Genomic DNA, 20174 nt, shown 5'->3' with positions numbered 1-20174 from the left:
GGGTCCCAATTCTCACTGTTAACTACGACTTTCGCCTCAATAAACTCCTAATTACCTCTTATTAGTTAGTAAGGTCGTTTTTGTAGCATTTAAGTTTAGGTATTGGGTTGTATTAAGGGATGTAGAATATGATCATGCAGAAAAGGGCATTGATATGTGCTTTAAAAGTACTAATGAACAGCCAATATCCTAGTGATATGCATGCTAATACGTGCATATGTGAGGATTGAACCCTAAACTAAAGTGTTAACTTTATATGCCTACGTTCTGGATATTCAGTGGATATTTTTTTGTATTCCTAAAAATGTACATTTGAGTCAGGAGAACATGATTAATTGCATTAATTTTGTAACAATTTATTTTTAGTAAATAATTAATAACACTAAATGAACATGTTAAATTTACAGCCTTAATTTATATGCAAATTTTCTTATGTGAACACAAGAGTGATTACAGTATCAAGGGAAATAATTGACAATTGTGCAGCTTCTTTTTTTTTAACATTCTTTCTAATTACACCCAATTTTACCAGTTCAGAAATCCATGGCGCTTTTCTCTCTGTTTGTGTTATTCAACTATAATGAATGGTAATTTGGTCTCTCCTGAACATGGTAACTCCACCATTAGCACCAAAACATGCCAATTACACAGTGGCCAACAGAAAAATTAGCACTCTGTAATTCGGGAGCGCTCCGACTCGAGCATCTCGGAGTGAAGCCGAGGGAAGCCTGTCATTTATCGAGCACATTTGTCTCTCAAGAGCTGATGAATGAAGAACAATCAGCTTTTCTCAACACTGGCCTCCACTCAGTGTCTCTGCACTCACTCTCTGTTTTTGTCCTGAATGTAATCAATTACCCTTAGCTGTGTAATATAAGAGAACACGAAACACTCCTCCAGTGCCTTGACAGTCATTTTGTCTTCATCTGTATTGGTGCTTTCTCTCTTTCCCACAGAAAGATTGGTGTATCAGAGAGCCAATGACTCGATGGCTGCTGTAACTCAGTAACTTGGTGTCATCGCACCCTGAAGAGAGGAGAAAATGGACGGGCAGAAAGACTTCAGAATGCTGGGTCAACTTCTCAGAAGGTCAGTCAAGTCCTGTCGTGCTGTTGTGATGCCATGCTGACATTCAGTCTTATCCACAGGTCTGTTGCTGGATGTTTGTGCTTTACCCATGAGGGAGAGCAAGGGCAAGTCTAGCCGCAGGCAGCAATTATGCGGATGAACCCCAAACCCAGATTTACCTGCTCATGCCTCTCCCTTTGGTGGCAGGATGAAAATAAGTTCAAGTCGATTTATATCTTTTTGCCATCATGCATGGGATTATCAGAGCATTGTGGCAATGATACGTACACAGATACGCACGGATAATTTTATAGATAATGACTGGAATCCTGAATTACCTGTCAGGCTTTGTCACAGCAGTCTTATGGAGAAAGAGGACCCTGATGCAGAATGACCAAGGGATTGAATTGTATTGACAAGACAAGGCACAATAGGGATTGTTAAGAGTGAGGATGACCCAAACAGTTAGCCTGGTTGTAACTGAGTTATGGTCTGGCAAAGCGTCATAGACAAATCATTTCCAGAGGGACGTCACCAACGGATGTCGCGGATAGACCTAAACCCAATCAGAGCGATGAAGGAGAGGACGTATGCAGAGCGGCGGAGACACATCTCCGAGTGTTGTTCTTTGCTCGGTTTTTAACAAAAAGGAAACGTTCAAATGGCTTAAAACAGACGCGATAGCTGATTGGAACGAGTGATGTTCGACGGCGGCATCCATCTTTGTAATGTAGGCTACAAAATCTGCTTCAAAATCCCAGCGCTGTCGTCATCGTGTAAAGCCCGCCCCAACGCTTCTGATTGGTGCCGCTATTTCGGCGGATTGGAAATGGGCTTGAATGAGCTCTTTGCCAGACTAACTTTCAGAGCAAATCTAAATTTCCCAGAAGTTTTCTGGGTTTTCCCAGGCAAACAGTAGGACAGGGCAGTCACCAGGAGAAAGGGAAGACCGATGAGATCCGACCCGGGGAAGGCAACGTTTCATGGCCCCCAGAATATTTTGTTGTTTGAATATCTGAACATGCAATATTTCAAAAGAACAGACCCTCTGCTTTAAAAAAAACATGCATTATTTTATAATCAACACTTGAATGTGGGTGAGTTTCACAGAAAGATGTACATATTTAGCAAAAAAATGAGAATATCGCGTTTTTGTCCAATAATACATGTCGATCTGATTCAGAATGATGATCAATTCTGTCAATGATTGGTAAAGAGTTAATGCATTATCTAACATTAACTAATGGGTTTATAAATTAAGTGTTAGCAATTGTATAAGGCACTTGGTGTTTAACCTCTTAACCTTCACCGCCGGCGGGCCCATTTGCCATTGGATGTTTAAAACAATAATATCTTAGTAAAAACCTAAAGTAATATTGCCAAACTATATATCATTTGAAAGCTTAAAATCTCTAGTTTTCATATTTGGTGGCTGTTATCTAAAATAAATTACAGAGGGGCAGTAATTTATCAATTTGCAACAAGAATATTTCATATTCATTAGGAGTATTTAGGCCTTTATTTTGAAATAACAATGAACACAAAAATCATGAAAGATTGGTAGAAACCTCAGTTTGTTTTCATGCCATGAGTTCAAAAGATAACACCAATTCCATTTTATGAGAAAAAAAGGTCTGAAAATGTTTTAAATATAAAGAAAAATGTATGGATTCTCGATTTGTGATTGGCTGCGAGCTATAACGCTATAACGTAGTCTTTTTATGCATTTATTAGAGGTTGAATTCAAATCAAATACTGCCAAACCACCCATACTACTTCTGAATAGGATGTCTACTTCATAAATTGTATGAAAATTATGGAAATACATGCTTCAGATCACTCAAAACATATATGAAAATGGAGGCGCCCTTATATGAGCAGTAATGGAGTCTAGTGAAAAAGTTGGGTACTGCGCCCAAATAAAATCTTACTGAAAGCTCATTTTTTTAGATATCAACCTAAAATTTGGAATACAACTTGTTCAGATTTTTGTCTTTAATTTTCTTGCAGTTTTAGAGTAAAATATATTTTGTAATATATATATTTTATATAAAATATTAATAATTATATTTTTACATTACACAATTTCATAAATTCAAACTTATATAACTTTTTTTCTGTTTCATTTTTTATAATTTCTAGACTTCTACAATAATCTGGAAAATGTCTTCTTTAAAACAAGACCAGCCATAGGTCTATATTCCAAAGCATTCCTTAATTACAACCATTTAAGTTTGGATAGTGATTTTTATGTCTATGCAAAAAAAAAGGGGGGTGCCAGTTAACAGGTTAACACCAAAAATTCACAAGTTAATTTTGTGAGGTTTGGTCTGATGATCTAAGTGAAGATTGGACACACAGTGTAGGACGAATAGAAGAAAACGCTATGCGAATTTGTTCAACATGTTGGAAAGATGGACCTCGCACAACTGATAATCATATTATTCTACACACAAACTTGTATTCAGGCTGAATTATTGAATCAAATACTGTGATCTGTTTCAGTTTAGCATTTCAAAAACCTTTGACTAGCCTGAACAACCACAGGAATTAATAGCGAGTTGTTCCTCTCCAGAGTTTGCAGTAGATGATGGCTGTGGAGATTTGCTCCATTGAGGTCAGGCATGATGTTGGGTGTCGAGGTCTGGCTCTACAATTCATCCTCAAGCTTCTCAGTGGGGTTTTATTCTGGTCTTTATGCAGGCCAGTCAAGTTCACACTAGACTCTATAAGCCATTTCTTTATGGTCTTGGCTTTGTGCACTGGGGCATTATCATGCTGGAGCGGAAAAAAAGATTGCATGGCTGTTCACTGGTTTGTAAGGAGTGTAACTGAAATAGCCAAACATGTTAATTAAAAGATGTCCAAATACTTTTGGCCATGTATTTAAGTATCCGAAACTTGCTAAAATGCTAAAAAGTGAGCATCTCTCACACATCCATAAGTGGTCACTCTCAATGGGAAGATGGAGTCTGAAATGTGCAGTCATTGTTGTACTGGTCTGGTTTTTATATCTGAGCTGACCTAGTTTAATCTCGGTGGGAGGCGATGTTTTTAAGAGCACTAAATGGCCGTGGCACAGGGAAGCCCGTGACCCTTTTGACTCCCAGCGGATCTGCGGTGGCCGAATCGATTCAGCGGTGACAGTGAGAGACCACGTGCCGCCCGAATTTGGATTCCCTAGAGATCCTCCTTCACAAAGGGACACAGATCTTGAACCCTGGAAGTGAGATGATTCCTGCAAAGTGTAAATGTATCCGGACTTGTGTGTAGCAAAATGGCCCAGCTGAGAGGAAGTGAGAAGTCGCTGTTTGGTGGCTGGAATTCAGCATCATTTTCAGTATTTGCAAAGTGATCGTCTGATGAATCAGTAGATATTGAATGTGTTTTTGCTGATGTGGAATAATGTGAGATAAGACTGACACCTCATCTAATTATGAATGGAAAATCATGTGTGTGTGTGTGTGTGGTAAGCAAACACCCATGCATGTTGTGCTGAATATTTCCAGTTCAATGTCCAAATTAATTTATGTTTTTACAACAGCTCATAATTTCGAGAGCATCTGCACTCTACTGATTAACATGTGTGATTCTGTTTGGACACATTCTCTATGTATTCTAACTGATAAATGCCTCAAATCTACACTATTAATGTTCCTTGAAAGAGATCATTTACTTTAAATAATAATCAAGTAAACTAGCTTTGTAAACGAGCTATTTAAATAATGTTGTTTGATTTTTATTTAGTTTTTTTTTGTGTGTGTGGGGGGGGGGGGGGGGGGGGGTGTATCATACTATATTAAAATACGATAATGACAGTGGTTAAAATATATTTGAATGTGTTTAGTTTCATTTAACCAATTAACCATTTAGCTCACTTAACTGTAAACCTACACTACCATTCAAATCAGGATCAGTAAGATTGTTTTCAGGTTTTTGAAATATGTCTCTTATGTTAGGCTGTATTATATGGGCAAATGCAATATTTTTACAATTTAAAATAGCTGTTTACTATGTGAATAAATAGCTAAATGAAATTTATTCCTGTGATATTCAGCATCATTACTCCAGTCTTCAGTGTCACATGATCCTTCAGAAATCACTCTAATATGATGATTTGCTGCTCAAGAAACATTTATGATTATTATCAATGTTGAAAACATATTTCTGTGGAAACAGTGATACATTTTTTTTTTCCAGAATTCTTTAATGAATAGAAAGATCAAAAGAACAGCATTTATTTGAAATATAAATCTTATAAAAGTCTCCACTCTCTCTCTTGATCAATTTAATGCATCCTTGTTAAATAAAAGTATTAATTTTGTTGAATAACTTTTGAACGATAGTATAAACTAGACCTGACACACATAACTAGTACAGTAAAGTAGGTAACCAGTTAAAATAAACGCTAATATAAAGTGGGCCCATATAATGTTTATATGGTGTTAATACATATTTTCACCAAGTTGCAACCTTCGACCATTCAACCTCTCTCTCTTAAATCCAACACTGAAGTGACTTAAACTGCAGTTCATCCACTGGCCACTAGAGGCCGGCTGCAGAAGAGAGTCAATCCCATAGACCGCCATGTTAAAATTCCCAACTTTACAGCAGAAAAAACATGTTTACAGCCTGGTGCAAAAAGTGGTTTTGGTCTATAAAGCTAATTTTGCCCTTCATGATGACTGTGAGGGGGGTGAATATTTTTGTAACTCATCCGTTTAAATTATATTAAGCCTTAAAGTTCTGCATAATTAAGGGCGTGGCCACTTGAGTGACAGGTGGATTGCCGCTGATGTCACTACTAGCGGTTTGTCTGCGGTCTGTTAGCATCACGTCACCTCAGCTAATCCGCCTCTCTTCCCAGTTTCGTTTATCCGGGAGTGGTTCGGCCAAGATGGCGATGGCCGGCTCCGCCCACTTTGGGCTTCAAAAATGCCTTTCAGAAACATACGGGTGACGTCACAGACACTATATCCATTTTTTTTTTGTTTTTTTACAGTCTTTAATTTTCATGCACAAAAAAAACACTCATCTTGAATCTCCCTGAGTTGTTTTGTCAGGTCAGTGTTCAGCTGCATTAGAGATCAGTGTTTGAGCTTTAAGGAGCCGTTCTGGAAGAGACTCGAGGTGGCAGGAGGGTGTTTAAGCTTCGGTCAGTCGGGCAGATGGCGTTTGGCAGCTCAGTCTGTGGCTGGACGCCCTCATTGACTATCAGCAGGTGCTTCTGGGCTTCCAGAGGTGCCAGATGTGCAGGCGAGCGAGGACGGGAACAGCCTCGTCGAGCCACAGCGCTCATTAGGAATTGGACAAACAAAGATAAAGGCATTCGGATCGGATCCTAATGAAATCCCGTTGCTCTCTCATTGTGTTGGCCTGTGTATGTGCGTTTGCATCTCCATCTCTTCTAGCAGCGTGTCTCTGTTTCTCTCGTCATGTCTCTTTTACCTCTGCCAGTGGCAACAGACTCCATTTGCATTGGATTAATGCAACCCTCCCCTCCACATCCCGCTCTCTTGGTCTCTATCTCACCCTGTTTTGAAATTCATTTATGCAGTTGCAAGGAAAGTTGGGGATCAAGCCAGGAGGGCAGCTGAGGAAGAAGCATAAGTCAATGAATTAGCCGTTAGTGTCTGGAAGAGCAAGATAGTTTCTGTGTGTCTTCAGGGCTTCTAGACTGAGACCATCCTTTTAATGCATGCAACAGCATGAGGACTATACACCTAATGGCTGGAGTTTGGTTCAGTGAGTGGTACAATTATGGTTTTGGTGATTAAAAACGAAGCACTTGCTTACAGAGTTTCCTAGTCTTGCCTCTGTGGGACACGGACCTCATAATGTGTTCATAAAATAGCTTATTTTTTGTTATTGGTGTTGTTGTTTTTTTATCCTCGGCTCTGCATACTGCATAATAAAAAAGATCCATGCTTGGAATGGGGATTTCACATTGTTCGTGTTATGATGGGTGCTTTCTCGTTGGCAACAGTGACTGCTCTGGTATTTTGCCATGAGGAAAAGTCCCGTAAATAACAATAAAGGTTATTTTGCAGCTGTAGTCTGCTATTATGTGCTCATCTAACAGGGCGTGTCTTTATTGACTGAATTCAAAGTCGAGAGACTTGGAACAATTGCAGTCAACGCTTTGATCCATCCCAATGGCCATCCGTCAAAAAACATGGATGCAGATTTATTATAGACAGATCTCGGTTCTTCATTGTTCTCTGACCTTTATGTGCGTAATGAGACGGGACGTGTGGGTGTGCAGATTAATCCTCCTTCCGTATCAGAGGACTGTTTTATGTCCCACCACACATCTCTCTGATTCTTTTTGCATGTTATTGGTCTGTGTCTCTCTGTCGAACACTAATGGACTGACACCATTGGATAATGGTCAGATCCACGTGTCCTCACAGGTGCCATTAAAGACCATTGCAGCCTGGGGAATAATGGAAACACGCTCTAGTCCGGCTGTTAGGGAGTTTTCAGAGTCCGGAAATCCAGTGGGAACAATTACTAAATCTCACAATGCAGTGTTGGGCTTTACGTAATGCGATGTTGGTTTGAAAACGTCCACATGCATGAATGGGTTTGAATGATATAAAGGTGATGTGTTGAAATACTCTCTTCTATCTCGGTTTAATATGCATCGATGCATCAAATGTTTGGGAAACCTGTTTGAAAACACTCATTTTAGTTTATTGCAGTTCTATTAGGTGTGTTTGTGGCGCATGCTGTAACTTTTCTTCCCTTCTAAAGTGATTTTACTAATGATGTGTGTTTCTGTGGACCATGTTTACTAATTAAATGATGATTAATGATCTTGAGCATTTGCAGATGAGACTGTTGAGGCTTTCTTAAATTGACTGATTTGCTGTAACGTGCATGTAGTCTTTCTCTATCCTGATTAATTCAGTTTATTTAGTTCTGCGAGCGGCGAGCTGTTCTTACACCCGGATGGTTTATTAAAGGAGGTGCAGACTTTTCCCCTACCATTCATACTCTTTCCCCCTTGCTTGTTCTCTGTTTTGCCACCTTATTTATTAGTATTTATTTATGCATGCATGCTTTAGTTATGCAAACTGATCTTGACAGCCAATGACCATAATGCATTTTCACTGTATGGAGAAAAAGTAATAAGAATTTTTTTGGAAGTCACATTCATAATCCACCTGAACAGCCCAAGTTTGAATATGCATGACACTTCTTTTTACAAATGTCTTTCATCTCCATCTCAGAAGTCATCTCAATATCTATCTTCAATCTAACTGATTATAAACACTATTATAGCTGTAGTATCTGTTGCTCAGAAAGTATTGGGTTTGTGTGGCTGGTGGGGGTTCAACCCCTTAATGAATAACTTGTGTTACACATATTGCATTTGAATAAGAATATCATGCCCATATGTTTAGAAAAAACGCTGAATCTTACGCTGTAGTAGACAAGACTAAAGAGAGAGAGAGAGAGAGAGAGAGAGAGATGGATTGAGAGGGGGAAAAGAGAAGAGATTGCTCTCAGCTCCCAGACGTCTCAGCCATCTGGTACTCTCTGGTCCTGCTGGTGGATTCCACCTCATTATACATTCACACTCTCTGCCTTCTGATTGGCCGGTTCTGCAGGATAACATTGTGATGTCATGGAATCTTTTGACGAGAGTGGCTGAGCCTCGCCATGACAACATCCCTAAAAATCCCAGTTGACTGGATTGAGTAGGAGGACCCCTCGCTGTTCGGCGTCTGACAGTACAGTCTGTCAGACATCTCACTTTAAAGATTGTGATTTGAGTTCTTTTGTGTTTCTGAACTGTCTGACACACATACTACATTTGTACCTACCCACTCATCTAATACACTTTCTGAATGAAGGGTGCTTTGCTCTCAACTTGCCCACATCTACTCATCACGGTATAGTATTTTTCCTTCATAACAGAAATGATGGAAATCCACTAAAACACACACACACACACACTGTATTTCATTTTAGTCTAGATAATGTGTCTGTATACATTTTATTATTTTTTAGTTTTTAGTTTATTTAGAGTAAGTTAATCTAAGTGAAAATTTGAAATCTTGCCTTGGCAAGTAGCTAAGATGAAATAAGTTTTTAGGTTAAGTTTTTATATCTTATTTTATTAAAGGGGTGGTTGATTATGATTTCACTTTAGTTAGTGTGTAATGTTAATGTAATGTAATGTAAAGCATAAACAACATCTGCAAAGTTACAAAGTTCAAAGCAAAGGGAGATATTTGCTTCTTTTAAAGAAATCGTTTTTTAAGGACTACAACAAACGGCTGGTAGGGACTACACAACATTCCTCCGGGTTAGTGACATCACAAACCCTAAAATCTGCATAAACCCCGCCCCCGGGAACACAGTCCATATTGAGAAGAGGAAGAGCTGTTGTAGTCGAGCTCATTTGTGAGTCAGATCAAACTGTCGCATCCGTCTTTTCACATGCAATAGAAAGTCACTCTGTGTGCATCTCACAACAGTTCCTATACGAGCGATTTATAGATTATCATGACAGAATATGCTAACTGAAGATAGTTAACTCCACATCATCAACATAAATTCATCAACTAACCATTCAGAGACGTCCTGTTGCATTCTACGTGTTGTCACTTCTTCTTGAGTCTCTCCATCTTTGTCTCACTCCGGTTTAAACATAAAAGGCAGAACAGTTTCTGACATTTTAGCGTGTGTCTGCGTGAGGTAATCGGAGCTGCTAATACACACACGAGCTCTTGAAGCTCCGCCCACTGTGTCGGGAGCAGCAGCTCATTTGCATTTAAAGGGCCAGACACAAAATGGTGTGTTTTTGTTAACCCTCAAAAAGTGACAAACTTTAACTTGCTATATAAAAATATATGTGGGGTATTTTGAGCTAAAACTACACACACACACACACACACACACTGGGGACATCAGAGATTTATTTTACATCTTCTGAAAAGGGCATTATACCACCCCTTTAAGGTAAATGTTTATTTTATTTCAATTATAGTCTTTTTCCAACTGCTTATACATTTAAAAATCCTTACTTGTCACACAATTTCTGAAACCTGACACTCAAACACCACACACCAAATCTGCAAAACCATACACTAATTCTCGGCCTTCGACTCAGTTTTCAATTTCATAAAACACTTTTTGCAAACCACAACACACAGTTCTCTATATAACACACCAAAATCTATCAGGAAGTCTCTTGATTTCCGTTTCTAAACACAACCGATCAAAATGCCACAGTAATTCATCAGTGTCTCACACACACTCCTCCAATGTGCAAACACTCATTGCTTTACTTAACACTTTGAATAGGCCTAAAAATAGGCCAAAGGTCAAGTTATACGTTTTTTCGGACTGTGTAATACTGTATTCACAACCACAAATGCTTACAGTGAAAATATAAATAGTTTGGTTTCTCAACATCTCTCTGCCAATTACTTTCAATCTTACAGAAATGTACAGGAGCTCATGAAAGAAGAATAACTGTGTGTATATGATATATATCTAAAAATATAATATTATGGCAAAGGTGTTCGCAACGTAAGACAAATGTTTGCTTTTGAGATGTGTTTGTGATATTCTGAATGCAGTGCTTCATTTAACAAGAGATGTGAGGCATTTTGCATGTTGTGTGTGCAATTCTTGGATTTGTGTGTAAAGTTTTGAAAAAGACAAGGCAAAGTTTGGAAAATGTGTGTAAGCCACTGAAAAAAACTATAACAAAAATGTTAGTTTTAGTTATTGTTCACAATAACAATTGTGTGTGTGTGTGTGTGTGTGTGTAAATGCGAGCCCGATCTCATGAAAGTGCGTATCTATACCACGAATGTCATTTCTCGTGCCATTTATACGCCAAAAATGTTTTTTGCGTCTATATGATACGCAGTTTTCGCGTGCATATGATACGCACTTTATGGCGTGTAATATGCACGCACACCCCACCCCCCTCCCCCCTAAACCTACCCAAGGGGTTTTCAGTGCGTAGCATATGCACGCAAAAACCATTTTTGGCGTATAAATGGCACGAGAAATGACATTCGTGGTATAGATACGCACTTTCATGAGACTGTGTTGGTAAATGCATTTAATTTAGAAAAAATATATATTTTGTAACATTTTTATATCTTTTATGTAACAGTACGTCTTTTCTTATGTTAAAAAAATTGTTACGTAAAATGTCATGAATTTGATGAACTCCTTTTGACATTTTTCACGCTTTAACTTCTCTCCAGTACACTCAGTTCTTACTGCATGCATTTTGTTTTCTGGGCATGGTTCTGTTGTTAGATGAGAGAGCGAAGAAAGAGACAGCTTCTCAAAGAATGATTTGTGTGTGTGAGTGTGAGTGTGTGTGAGAGAGAGGGTGTTTTTAAGCAAGCTCGCCGTAATCATTCAGGTGTGGTGAGAGTCGAATGCACACAGCTGCAGTCTGTCAAGTCAACAGAGTTTCAGATCCTCCTCCTAATCCGAGCACTACCGCTGACTGTGTGCTATTCCACTTCTTTTTTTTTTTTTTGCTTCTCCGACATGATTCCTGCCACACTGAAACGCGTGCATGTAGCGCTATAATGAATCCAATCAGCTGCTGACTCAGACAAACCAGGTAAAAGACAATGGAAAAATGTGCGTGTAGGTGTTAAGTATGTTTGGCACGGCACACACTCTGTTTTAAGTGCTGTAGTGGTTCAGAAGTGTCTGAAGTTTATTGGCTCTCAGAGGGTAGCCAGGGGACATCATGTTTACCCAACAACACTGAACTTAATGCAGAAAGCAGCTGGAGCTGATCCAGTTCTCCGGTCTCCATCCGACTCTGTTTCTTTATCTCTCCTGCCAGTGTGTCTCATGTATTTCTGAGGGCATCCGTTTCTCTCCTCCCTGCCACTGCGAGGTGGTGTGCGCATGTGTATCTGTGTTAGACAGAGAGAGCGAGTGTGTAACTCTTGGAGCTGGAGGGCCCATCTGTTTAAACACTGCAGAGAGCTAGTGAAAATCTCTCCCACAATCCTCTCTGCCTGGACGGACAGATGCTCTCATCCACAAAGCCCCGTAGTCCTAATGCCTGAGGTTCTCTGGCTGCTTCGTACAGCTCATATTTCTTATGCTGAGAGTTCTGATGTTCAAACTCTCTGTGATCCTTTGTGACTTACAGTAAAGATCGACAGAAGTCTCTCGAGTCCTGAAGTCTATTGTTCAGCTGCCTCCAAATATCCCACTACATTCTTGCATGAAACGAGGTCACAGCGGCACCTGGCCTGAAGAGTCAAACACAAACTGGAAAGGTCCAATGAAAAGTTTGAACATTTTTTGGACATTGTTAATATGAGCTGATGGAGAGAGTATTTTAATCTCATAACTTCATTGTGTTGATTTAAGTGTAAGTGGGTCAGTTTGTCTTTCTTAGGGATGCACATATCGGTACCATACCTTTATTTTACAGTCCTGTTAATCATGTACATACTATATACTTGTTATTGTAATTGCAATAACTGGGTAATAACTAGGTACTAACCCTGAACCTACTTGGGATGCACCGATATAAGAGTTTTGGCCGATACCGATAATTCTTTATATTTGAAAGCCGATAACCGATATATTGGCCGATAAATCTAAATCCAAATTTGTATATAGTTTTTGAGAGCCTGACTACAAAATCAAAAGTCTCACCATTAAAGGCATTGTCCCAAGCACACGATTATAATGATGTTCTCATTATAATTCGATGTAGTCGATATGACAGACTTGTGCTAAGGCTAAACTCTTCCTTTTTGAAGTGATTCCAATCATATTTCAAGCAATTCAAACCATCATGTTGAACAGTGCGCATCTGAAGTGTCTCAGCTGAAGGAAATAATCCATAATGTATTGGCTTTAATATAAATGTTCTTATTGGGCAGATAACAATAACATTAAAAGTGAACAAATATCGGCTGATACTGATAGGGTGGCCGATATATCGTGCATCCCTGAACCTAACCTTAACCCAAGTAGTTACCTTATATTACCCAGTATTTTCTTAAGTAAGTACACTGTGAGTAGCCTACACGTAAGAGCATGTACTGTGTAAAGTGCAACCTAAATTTTATGTATTTAGAAGTTGATTTCTTAAATAATCTCTGCGTGGGATTAGTTTTTTTTTTATGATTATATGCCACTCCCACCCGCTTCTGCCAACAATATATTCGTTTTTATCCAGCTCGCCCGAAACATTCATTTTTTATTCCATTGCGGCGTGCTAAAGCCCGTAGTGAGAGGTCTACACTGATTCTGGTGTCGAATAGGCAATTTGTTATACAATTTCCACACACACACACAACACTTGAGATCTCCAGTTACAGATTTCTGCATGCTGTTATTATTAGATAATTTTATTTTGCGAGAGCCCACGTGCCGTGTGATTGCACACCTCTAGTATATGGTGATGGAAAAAACAGATATGGGTTGGAATGTTTTTGTGTTCACTTGCAAAACTTTTGCGTTTCCCTCAGAAAATTGCATTTGCTTTAAAAAAAAAGTTTTGCGTTTCCCAATGAACTTTTGCGTTTGCTTCCTAAACCTTTGCATTCAACTGAAAAACTTTGTGGATGCACAGGTTCTTGGAGGAGCCCGAAACTTTTATTCACTTGCGAACGGATACATAGTTTCTTGTTCGCTGGCAAATGTTCTGCAAGTGAACGCAAAAGCATTGAAATGTATTTTTTTTCATGCTGTCCCTTATCATAATGATATAAGAGGAGTAATCTCTGAGCTACATTTTTGAAAAGGGCTTTTACACTGACAGTCTGCCGGTTATTCGTTTCCAATGAAAGTTGCAATTTCCAGAGCAATCAGCCAATCATAACACAAACAGGTGTTTAACATCTGCACCAATTCAACCACCAGTCCATTCATCTATAAACCAGTTGAACAGTGTCCTGTGATATAGTCCTCACTCGCACAGCCACAAGATAACCCGTGACTATCTCATTAGCTGCTTAACAGGCCTCCACTCCTGCCATCGTTCAGATAACACACCAAGAACAGCAGACACCGTGTTCATTCGCACCTTCCTTGGTTCCTGTGCAGATTTGAATTTACACCTTTCTCCCAGATTGGATCCCTGGGCTCCTTGCTTTCCGCTGGGGTTCTGATCGGAAGAGGGATGTGGGTCATGACTCTGCTGTCTCAGACGTGGTTAAAGCTCGGCTGAAGCTCCTGACACACTGAGTCTCCAACTGGGCTCAATTTAGCACAGATCCCTGAGTACTCATCTTCCACATACTGATCTCCTACTGAGGGACGAGTACTCATACTGCTAAGTGTTGGAGCTGCTCTCCTGCAGTGGGTTCAACGCTCATCTGCTGCTGAGTGTTTGAGGATAATGAATCAACCCACATTAGCTGTGTTTACACTCATGGAAGAGCCTCTTTCCATGGATTTGCAATCTGGGGTCCCGTGACTTTTGTTCACCTTTTTTGTGTAGCTGTTTTCATACCCTATTTGTTGAAAGGGCATTACATAATTCAATACCAAAAGACTGCACACACTTAAAAATAAAAGTGCAGCGAGGCCGTGGAGGCACCATTTTGAGTTCCTCAAAGAACCTTTAAAATAACCACTTTTTTCTTAGTGTTAAAAATCTAAATATAATGCTACAATCAACACTTTTCATAAATTGGTTAACCTTGCGAGCTGTAATAGTAAAAACGTGCTTATTTCATTTGCAAAGATGTTGGCCAATCACAGCAGTGGGCGTTTACACTGAAGTCTCACAGCCAATCACAGTAGTGGGCGTTTACACTGAAGTCTCACAGCCAATCACAGCATGTGGGCGTTTACACTGAAGTCTCACAGCCAATCACAGCAGTGGGCGTTTACACTGAAGTCTCACAGCCAATCACAGCAGTGGGTGTTTACACTGAAGTCTCACAGCCAATCACAGCAGTGGGCGTTTACACTGAAGTCTCACAGCCAATCACAGCAGTGGGCGTTTACACTGAAGTCTCACAGCCAATCACAGCAGTGGGTGTTTACACTGAAGTCTCACAGCCAATCACAGCAGTGGGCGTTTACACTGAAGTCTCACAGCCAATCACAGCAGTGGGCGTTTACACTGAAGTCTCACACAGACACGCCTCTTCAAACAGAGCATTCAAATCAGAGGTTAAAACCAAGGTATAGGAAAAATGCCTTTTATTTCTAAATTATGAAAATTTTTGATGTAAAATCATACTACAGTAAGTGCACCACTGAAAACATTATAAAACAATGCAGTTCATGACCCCTTTAAAATGTGAATAATAGCGTATGCGCTCAATTGGGGCGTATCAGAAACTTCTCAACAAGAAAACATGCTCATAAACTGTGATAGAAACACATCCGAATGCAATATAACAGGACAGCGTTATTGCACTTTACACAATAAATGTATCATGTAGAAAAAAGAGTCACAGTTACTGATACTTTGCACCAGTTTCCAAGGAAGTGAAGTTTTTGTTGTCTTGAACACAAGATGCTTTATTCGCAAAGGTTTTTTATCAATATAATATATTTTCGCACAACTTTAGATGGAAGCATATTTAATTTCCAAACAGAATGTTATTCCATTATACTATCCGTATATTCCAATCACAAGCTGTATTTACTGCCTTATGAATGCGTTGGCGGATAGCATAATTGTGTGTGTCTGACTGAAAGCATTACTTGTATAGCTTACAGATGTGTATTATTGTTATATGACATTATTGTATTGTTTTTCTCCAACACCTCAGCACAGTTGGAGCTCACAGAGATTGCAGGAAATGTCATGATTTAGTGCAGTATTCCCTGTTCATTATGGCCACAAAACATCTATAAAGCTGCTCTGAAATGACCAGTTTTACTAAAAACGTGAATTGAACTGAACTAGCTAAATATTCCACATGTCAAATGTGCCTATAGGAAGTAAAATGTTTATTAAATAATTTTGGAAAGAGTTCTGTTTGGGCCATTTGACTCCAACTGTGGGAATAAAACATTGAATGATTTTAAAGAGCCGCCAGTAAAGTGAGGCGGTGTAAATGATATGTTTCTGAGAGACGTGTAATCTGCACCCACAGCAGGGAGGAGAACTGAGAAATACAACATATTACAGCAATAATAATAGTTTCTATTGTGTCTTCAAATGCAAAACTCTTTATGTTCAATTGTTCCATCCTTAAAGACTGATCAGTTTATTAAAACAAATATTCTCTCTCATCTCTGTTATGAAAATGATGCTGAATGACGCATTAAGGCAACTTAATATAGTTAGTGTGGCTGTCAGTAGATTAAAATAATTGATGCAATATTTACTTTGCTTATGTATTTCATTCTCTACTAGAGGAATTAAACGCATTGCATTTTACAGACTTATTAGTTCTCGGCTGCCTGGTTAAAAAGACGTTTATCGCAAACATTAGCTATTGTGTGTCAATCATAAACATAATTACTGTAAAATCCTCATTTTTTATTTATTATCCATATTACATCTCTTCATTTCTCAAAGCATGAATACAGATTTCTATTAGCTCTAGCTGTGTAAGTCACATGATCCTTCAGAAATCACTCTAATATGCAGATTCGCTGCTCAAGAAACATTTATGATTATTATCAATGTTGAAAACAGTTGTGCTGCTGCTTCATTTTTTTGTGGAAAGCATGATAACACATTTTAAAGATTCTTTGATGAATAGAAAGTTAAAAAGAACAGCATTAAGTTAATTCATCTATGATGAATACAAGTGTGTGTGTGTGTGTATAATATATATATATATATATATATATATATATATATATATATATATATATAGACTGTCATATATACATTTAATGCTGTTTAAAACGTTTAAAATCTCAAAAATGCCAATAATTAGGCTTCACCAACCCAACAGCACAGTAAATATATGAAACATGTCATACTCAGTCTGTCTCATACACAGTCTGGAAGTCATTTGTTTGTACTTGTTTGTAAATGAAGTCGGCGGATGTGAAACGCCAGTGTTTGCAGCCTCGGGCCTGAACCAGCTGACAATAGTTCGAGGCTTCTAAAAAAATCAATGTAAGTAAAACAATGAAGAGAACGAAAAAATGTTAAACAGTGTCTAAAACACACTGATAAAGAATCATGTTCTCACTATACTGAAGATTTAATAAATTACTGACCTTTTCAGGAAATGTAGCATGAGGAAGGACATGAAGGAAAATATTGATTATTTGCAATTCCACCATTTTTCAAGTAGTGACAGAGAGAGAGAAAGAGAGAGAGAGAGAGAGAGAGAGAGAGAGAGAGAGTGTGTGTGTGTGTGTGTGTGTGTGTGTGTGTGTGTGTGTGTGTGTGTGTGTGTGTGTGTGTGTGTGTGTGTGTGTGTGTGTGTGTGTGTGTCGAAGAGCTGGAGCAGTTTTATCAGATAAGATGATGCTCATGTCTGATGTTAGCCAATGGCAGCAGAGAACTTCAGATCTCATCAAATCTCACCCAGTAAATTGGTTATTTTAAATATATCTATATAGTATATTTTTATTTTAGTTGAGAATTGTCACTGGCATCAAGCTGAAAAAAACTGTTGATTTTTTTTATATATTTAGTTTTATTTCAGTTAAGTTTATTTTATTTCAAGTAACTAAAATGTTCTATGGTTTTAGTTAACTATAAAAACCCTTATTTTACTTTCATTAATCTCATGCTTGCTTACTAATGAAATAATAATATAATCACATTGGTGAATGTAGATCATTTCACGACATACAGTATTTCACACATGTTAATCTGAAATAACTACGTGTTTGTTTGTTTGTTGTTGTTAAACAATGTTAAATGAACTTAAAGAAATGAACACCACCAAATGTCAAAGATATCTAAATGGGGTTTGAGTTTATATTTAATGGCGCATTGAATCCAGGATCAGTATCCGCTGTATTTACTGATGTCTTTAGCTGTCTCCCTGCCGCTGTGTTCATCCAACTTTAAGAGGAAATGCATCCGCATGATGTATAACCTGCCAAGAGCGAGCACATCCCTGCCAATTTATCTTTAACCAAACACCTCGCCTGACGCGCAGAGTTTGACACCGCCACCGGCTCTATTGACCACGGATCGCGTCGACGGAAAAAAGAGAAAATGAAAACAAGATTGATGCTCAAAATGGCTTTTTGAAGCGACTGGTGACAATTGCATGTTTTCCTTTTGTTCCGCCGTCTCCGTCTGCTTCAGAGGGAGTAAACATCATCAGCTCGGGAGGAGAGCTATTGAATTAAAGAGCGTGGCGGGCTGTGTTTTAAGGAGTGGGGAATGATCCTGCTTAGTCTCCATTAGACGACTGTCATCAGAGAGAGGGAACAGGGCTGAAAGAAAGAGAGTGAAAGTAGTCATTACACCAAGTCTATTAGGAGGTAATGATGACTTCATTTCTGGGATTGAAGACGTTCCTCGCTAGTTTGAGACATCACCCTGTTTTCACCCAACACCTTTCGGACTTTCTTATCCGACGTCCATCAGAGTGGCGTGATGAACCCAGTCCAATAAAGGGTTATGGGGCGAGTGTGTTTATACTTGTCCTGACTGAAGCAGGCCAGCAGAGCAAAGGGAGGTGTGTGTTTAGGTGTGCTAGTGCTTGGCAGAATATAAGGCTCATTTATGAGAAGGGAGTCCCTGTGGTTTAGATGAATTGGCTAAACATAGTCACGTTTCCATTGCAATTTGAAGGTCTGTCACGACAACTCTCTGAGTGTTTGGGATGATAATGGGTATGACAATGTTGATGTGTTTGGTCTTGGTGGAATAGATCTGCTACGCTCCTGCTATTATTGCTGCTTCAGGGCAAGTGAGGGACTAAAACACACACGACACACACGAGACATGCTGCTTCTGTACAATATAGCGCACATGAATGACGAATTGCAGATCTACACAGGTGGAGCTGGGGAAGGTGGAGGGTTTCTGAAAGCGCGCTGCACAAATGCTGACCGAGTATCTGAAGGTTGAGCAGCGAGCTCATTGGCTACTGACAGGAACCAATCAGCTGTGCTCTATAGATAATGACATACAAGCAGGTTGAGTTAAGGACCAATCAGATTGCGCCGTCTAGAGTTCCCTGGAAGAATTATTTATCATTTGTAACCAAACTGAATTTTGATTTCAGCCTGCATAATCAGGAATAATATTCAAATATTACATCATAATATCATCATATATTTGATCATAATCAGAGATGTCTAGGATAGACATCTTGACATCTTCACCCTTTATTCAAATATTATTAAAAACTTTTTGTCAGCATATTGTGTATTTGTCAATTGATTAATTTGCGATAATGCAAATAAACATATGCATACACAGTAGTGGCCAAAGGTGATTTTAGGATTGTTTAGGAATATGTATTTGACAGTACAGACATTTAATTTACCACTGATGAAAACAAGGATGCACTCTGTTCAATGGGGAATTGTAGGTCACATTTTTACTGATTTTAACAGATGTGATTTAAACAGGCGTGTTTGCATTGTCTTTTTATTGATTTGTTTATTCTTATTAGTTAACCCGGTATTTTTAATAATGCCATAGATTCAGCTGAACATGTACACAACATACAACTGTCACGCTTTGAGTTCTGTTCATGTTTGAGTTTCTCAGTTAGTCTTCTAATCTGGTGTTCACTTCAGTTCTCCTCTATTCTCTCCTGTCTGTTTCTATGGTTACTGATTGTGTTGGTTGAGTTCAGGTTTGTCTTGTTACGTAATCAGTCTCATTAGTTCCTCTTGTTTGCCTGTGTATTTAAGCCTGAGTTTAATCTTGTCTAGTTGTGTGTCGTCGTCTTCAGCTCGGTTGTTCTGCTCCTTGCATTCGAATTGTGAGTATCTTGAGTTGGGGAAATGAAGCCTCGTGAAGCACTGAGGCTTTCCCCTTGAATGTTTCGGGAAAAGATCCGAAGCATCATTCGAAGCTGTCGAAAACAGCGCCATCTTGTGGCAGGTCAAAATGAGCAGCCATGTTTATGAGCACAAATAAAAGGCTGACAACGTTAAATGTTCAGTTTAGCGAGAACACTGCGTACCTTTTTGTAATAATTGTGTACCAGTACATACTGTATAGGCTTTTTTAAAATTAC

At 38.9% G+C, this 20174-nt stretch overlaps 1 protein-coding gene across 1 annotated transcript in view; it reads left to right on the top strand.

Annotated features, from left to right (window-relative positions):
* Positions 1-861: 861 nt before the first annotated feature.
* The window catches only part of si:cabz01090165.1 (uncharacterized protein LOC100333421 homolog), an 83413-nt gene continuing 64100 nt past the window's right edge, over positions 862-20174 (top strand). Inside the window, exon 1 of the mRNA XM_056240404.1 lies at positions 862-1089. Within this exon, the coding sequence (XP_056096379.1) occupies positions 1043-1089 (47 nt within the window). The 5' untranslated portion in view covers positions 862-1042. The remainder of the gene's footprint in view (positions 1090-20174) is intronic.

This window comes from Rhinichthys klamathensis, unplaced genomic scaffold, assembly GCF_029890125.1.
Source record: "Rhinichthys klamathensis goyatoka isolate OS25496 unplaced genomic scaffold, OSU_Roscu_1.1 h1tg000596l_1, whole genome shotgun sequence".
Taxonomy (NCBI): Eukaryota; Metazoa; Chordata; class Actinopteri; order Cypriniformes; family Leuciscidae; genus Rhinichthys; species Rhinichthys klamathensis.
Note: the sequence above shows the minus strand (reverse complement) of the source record. Positions and strands in the feature narration are given on the sequence as shown.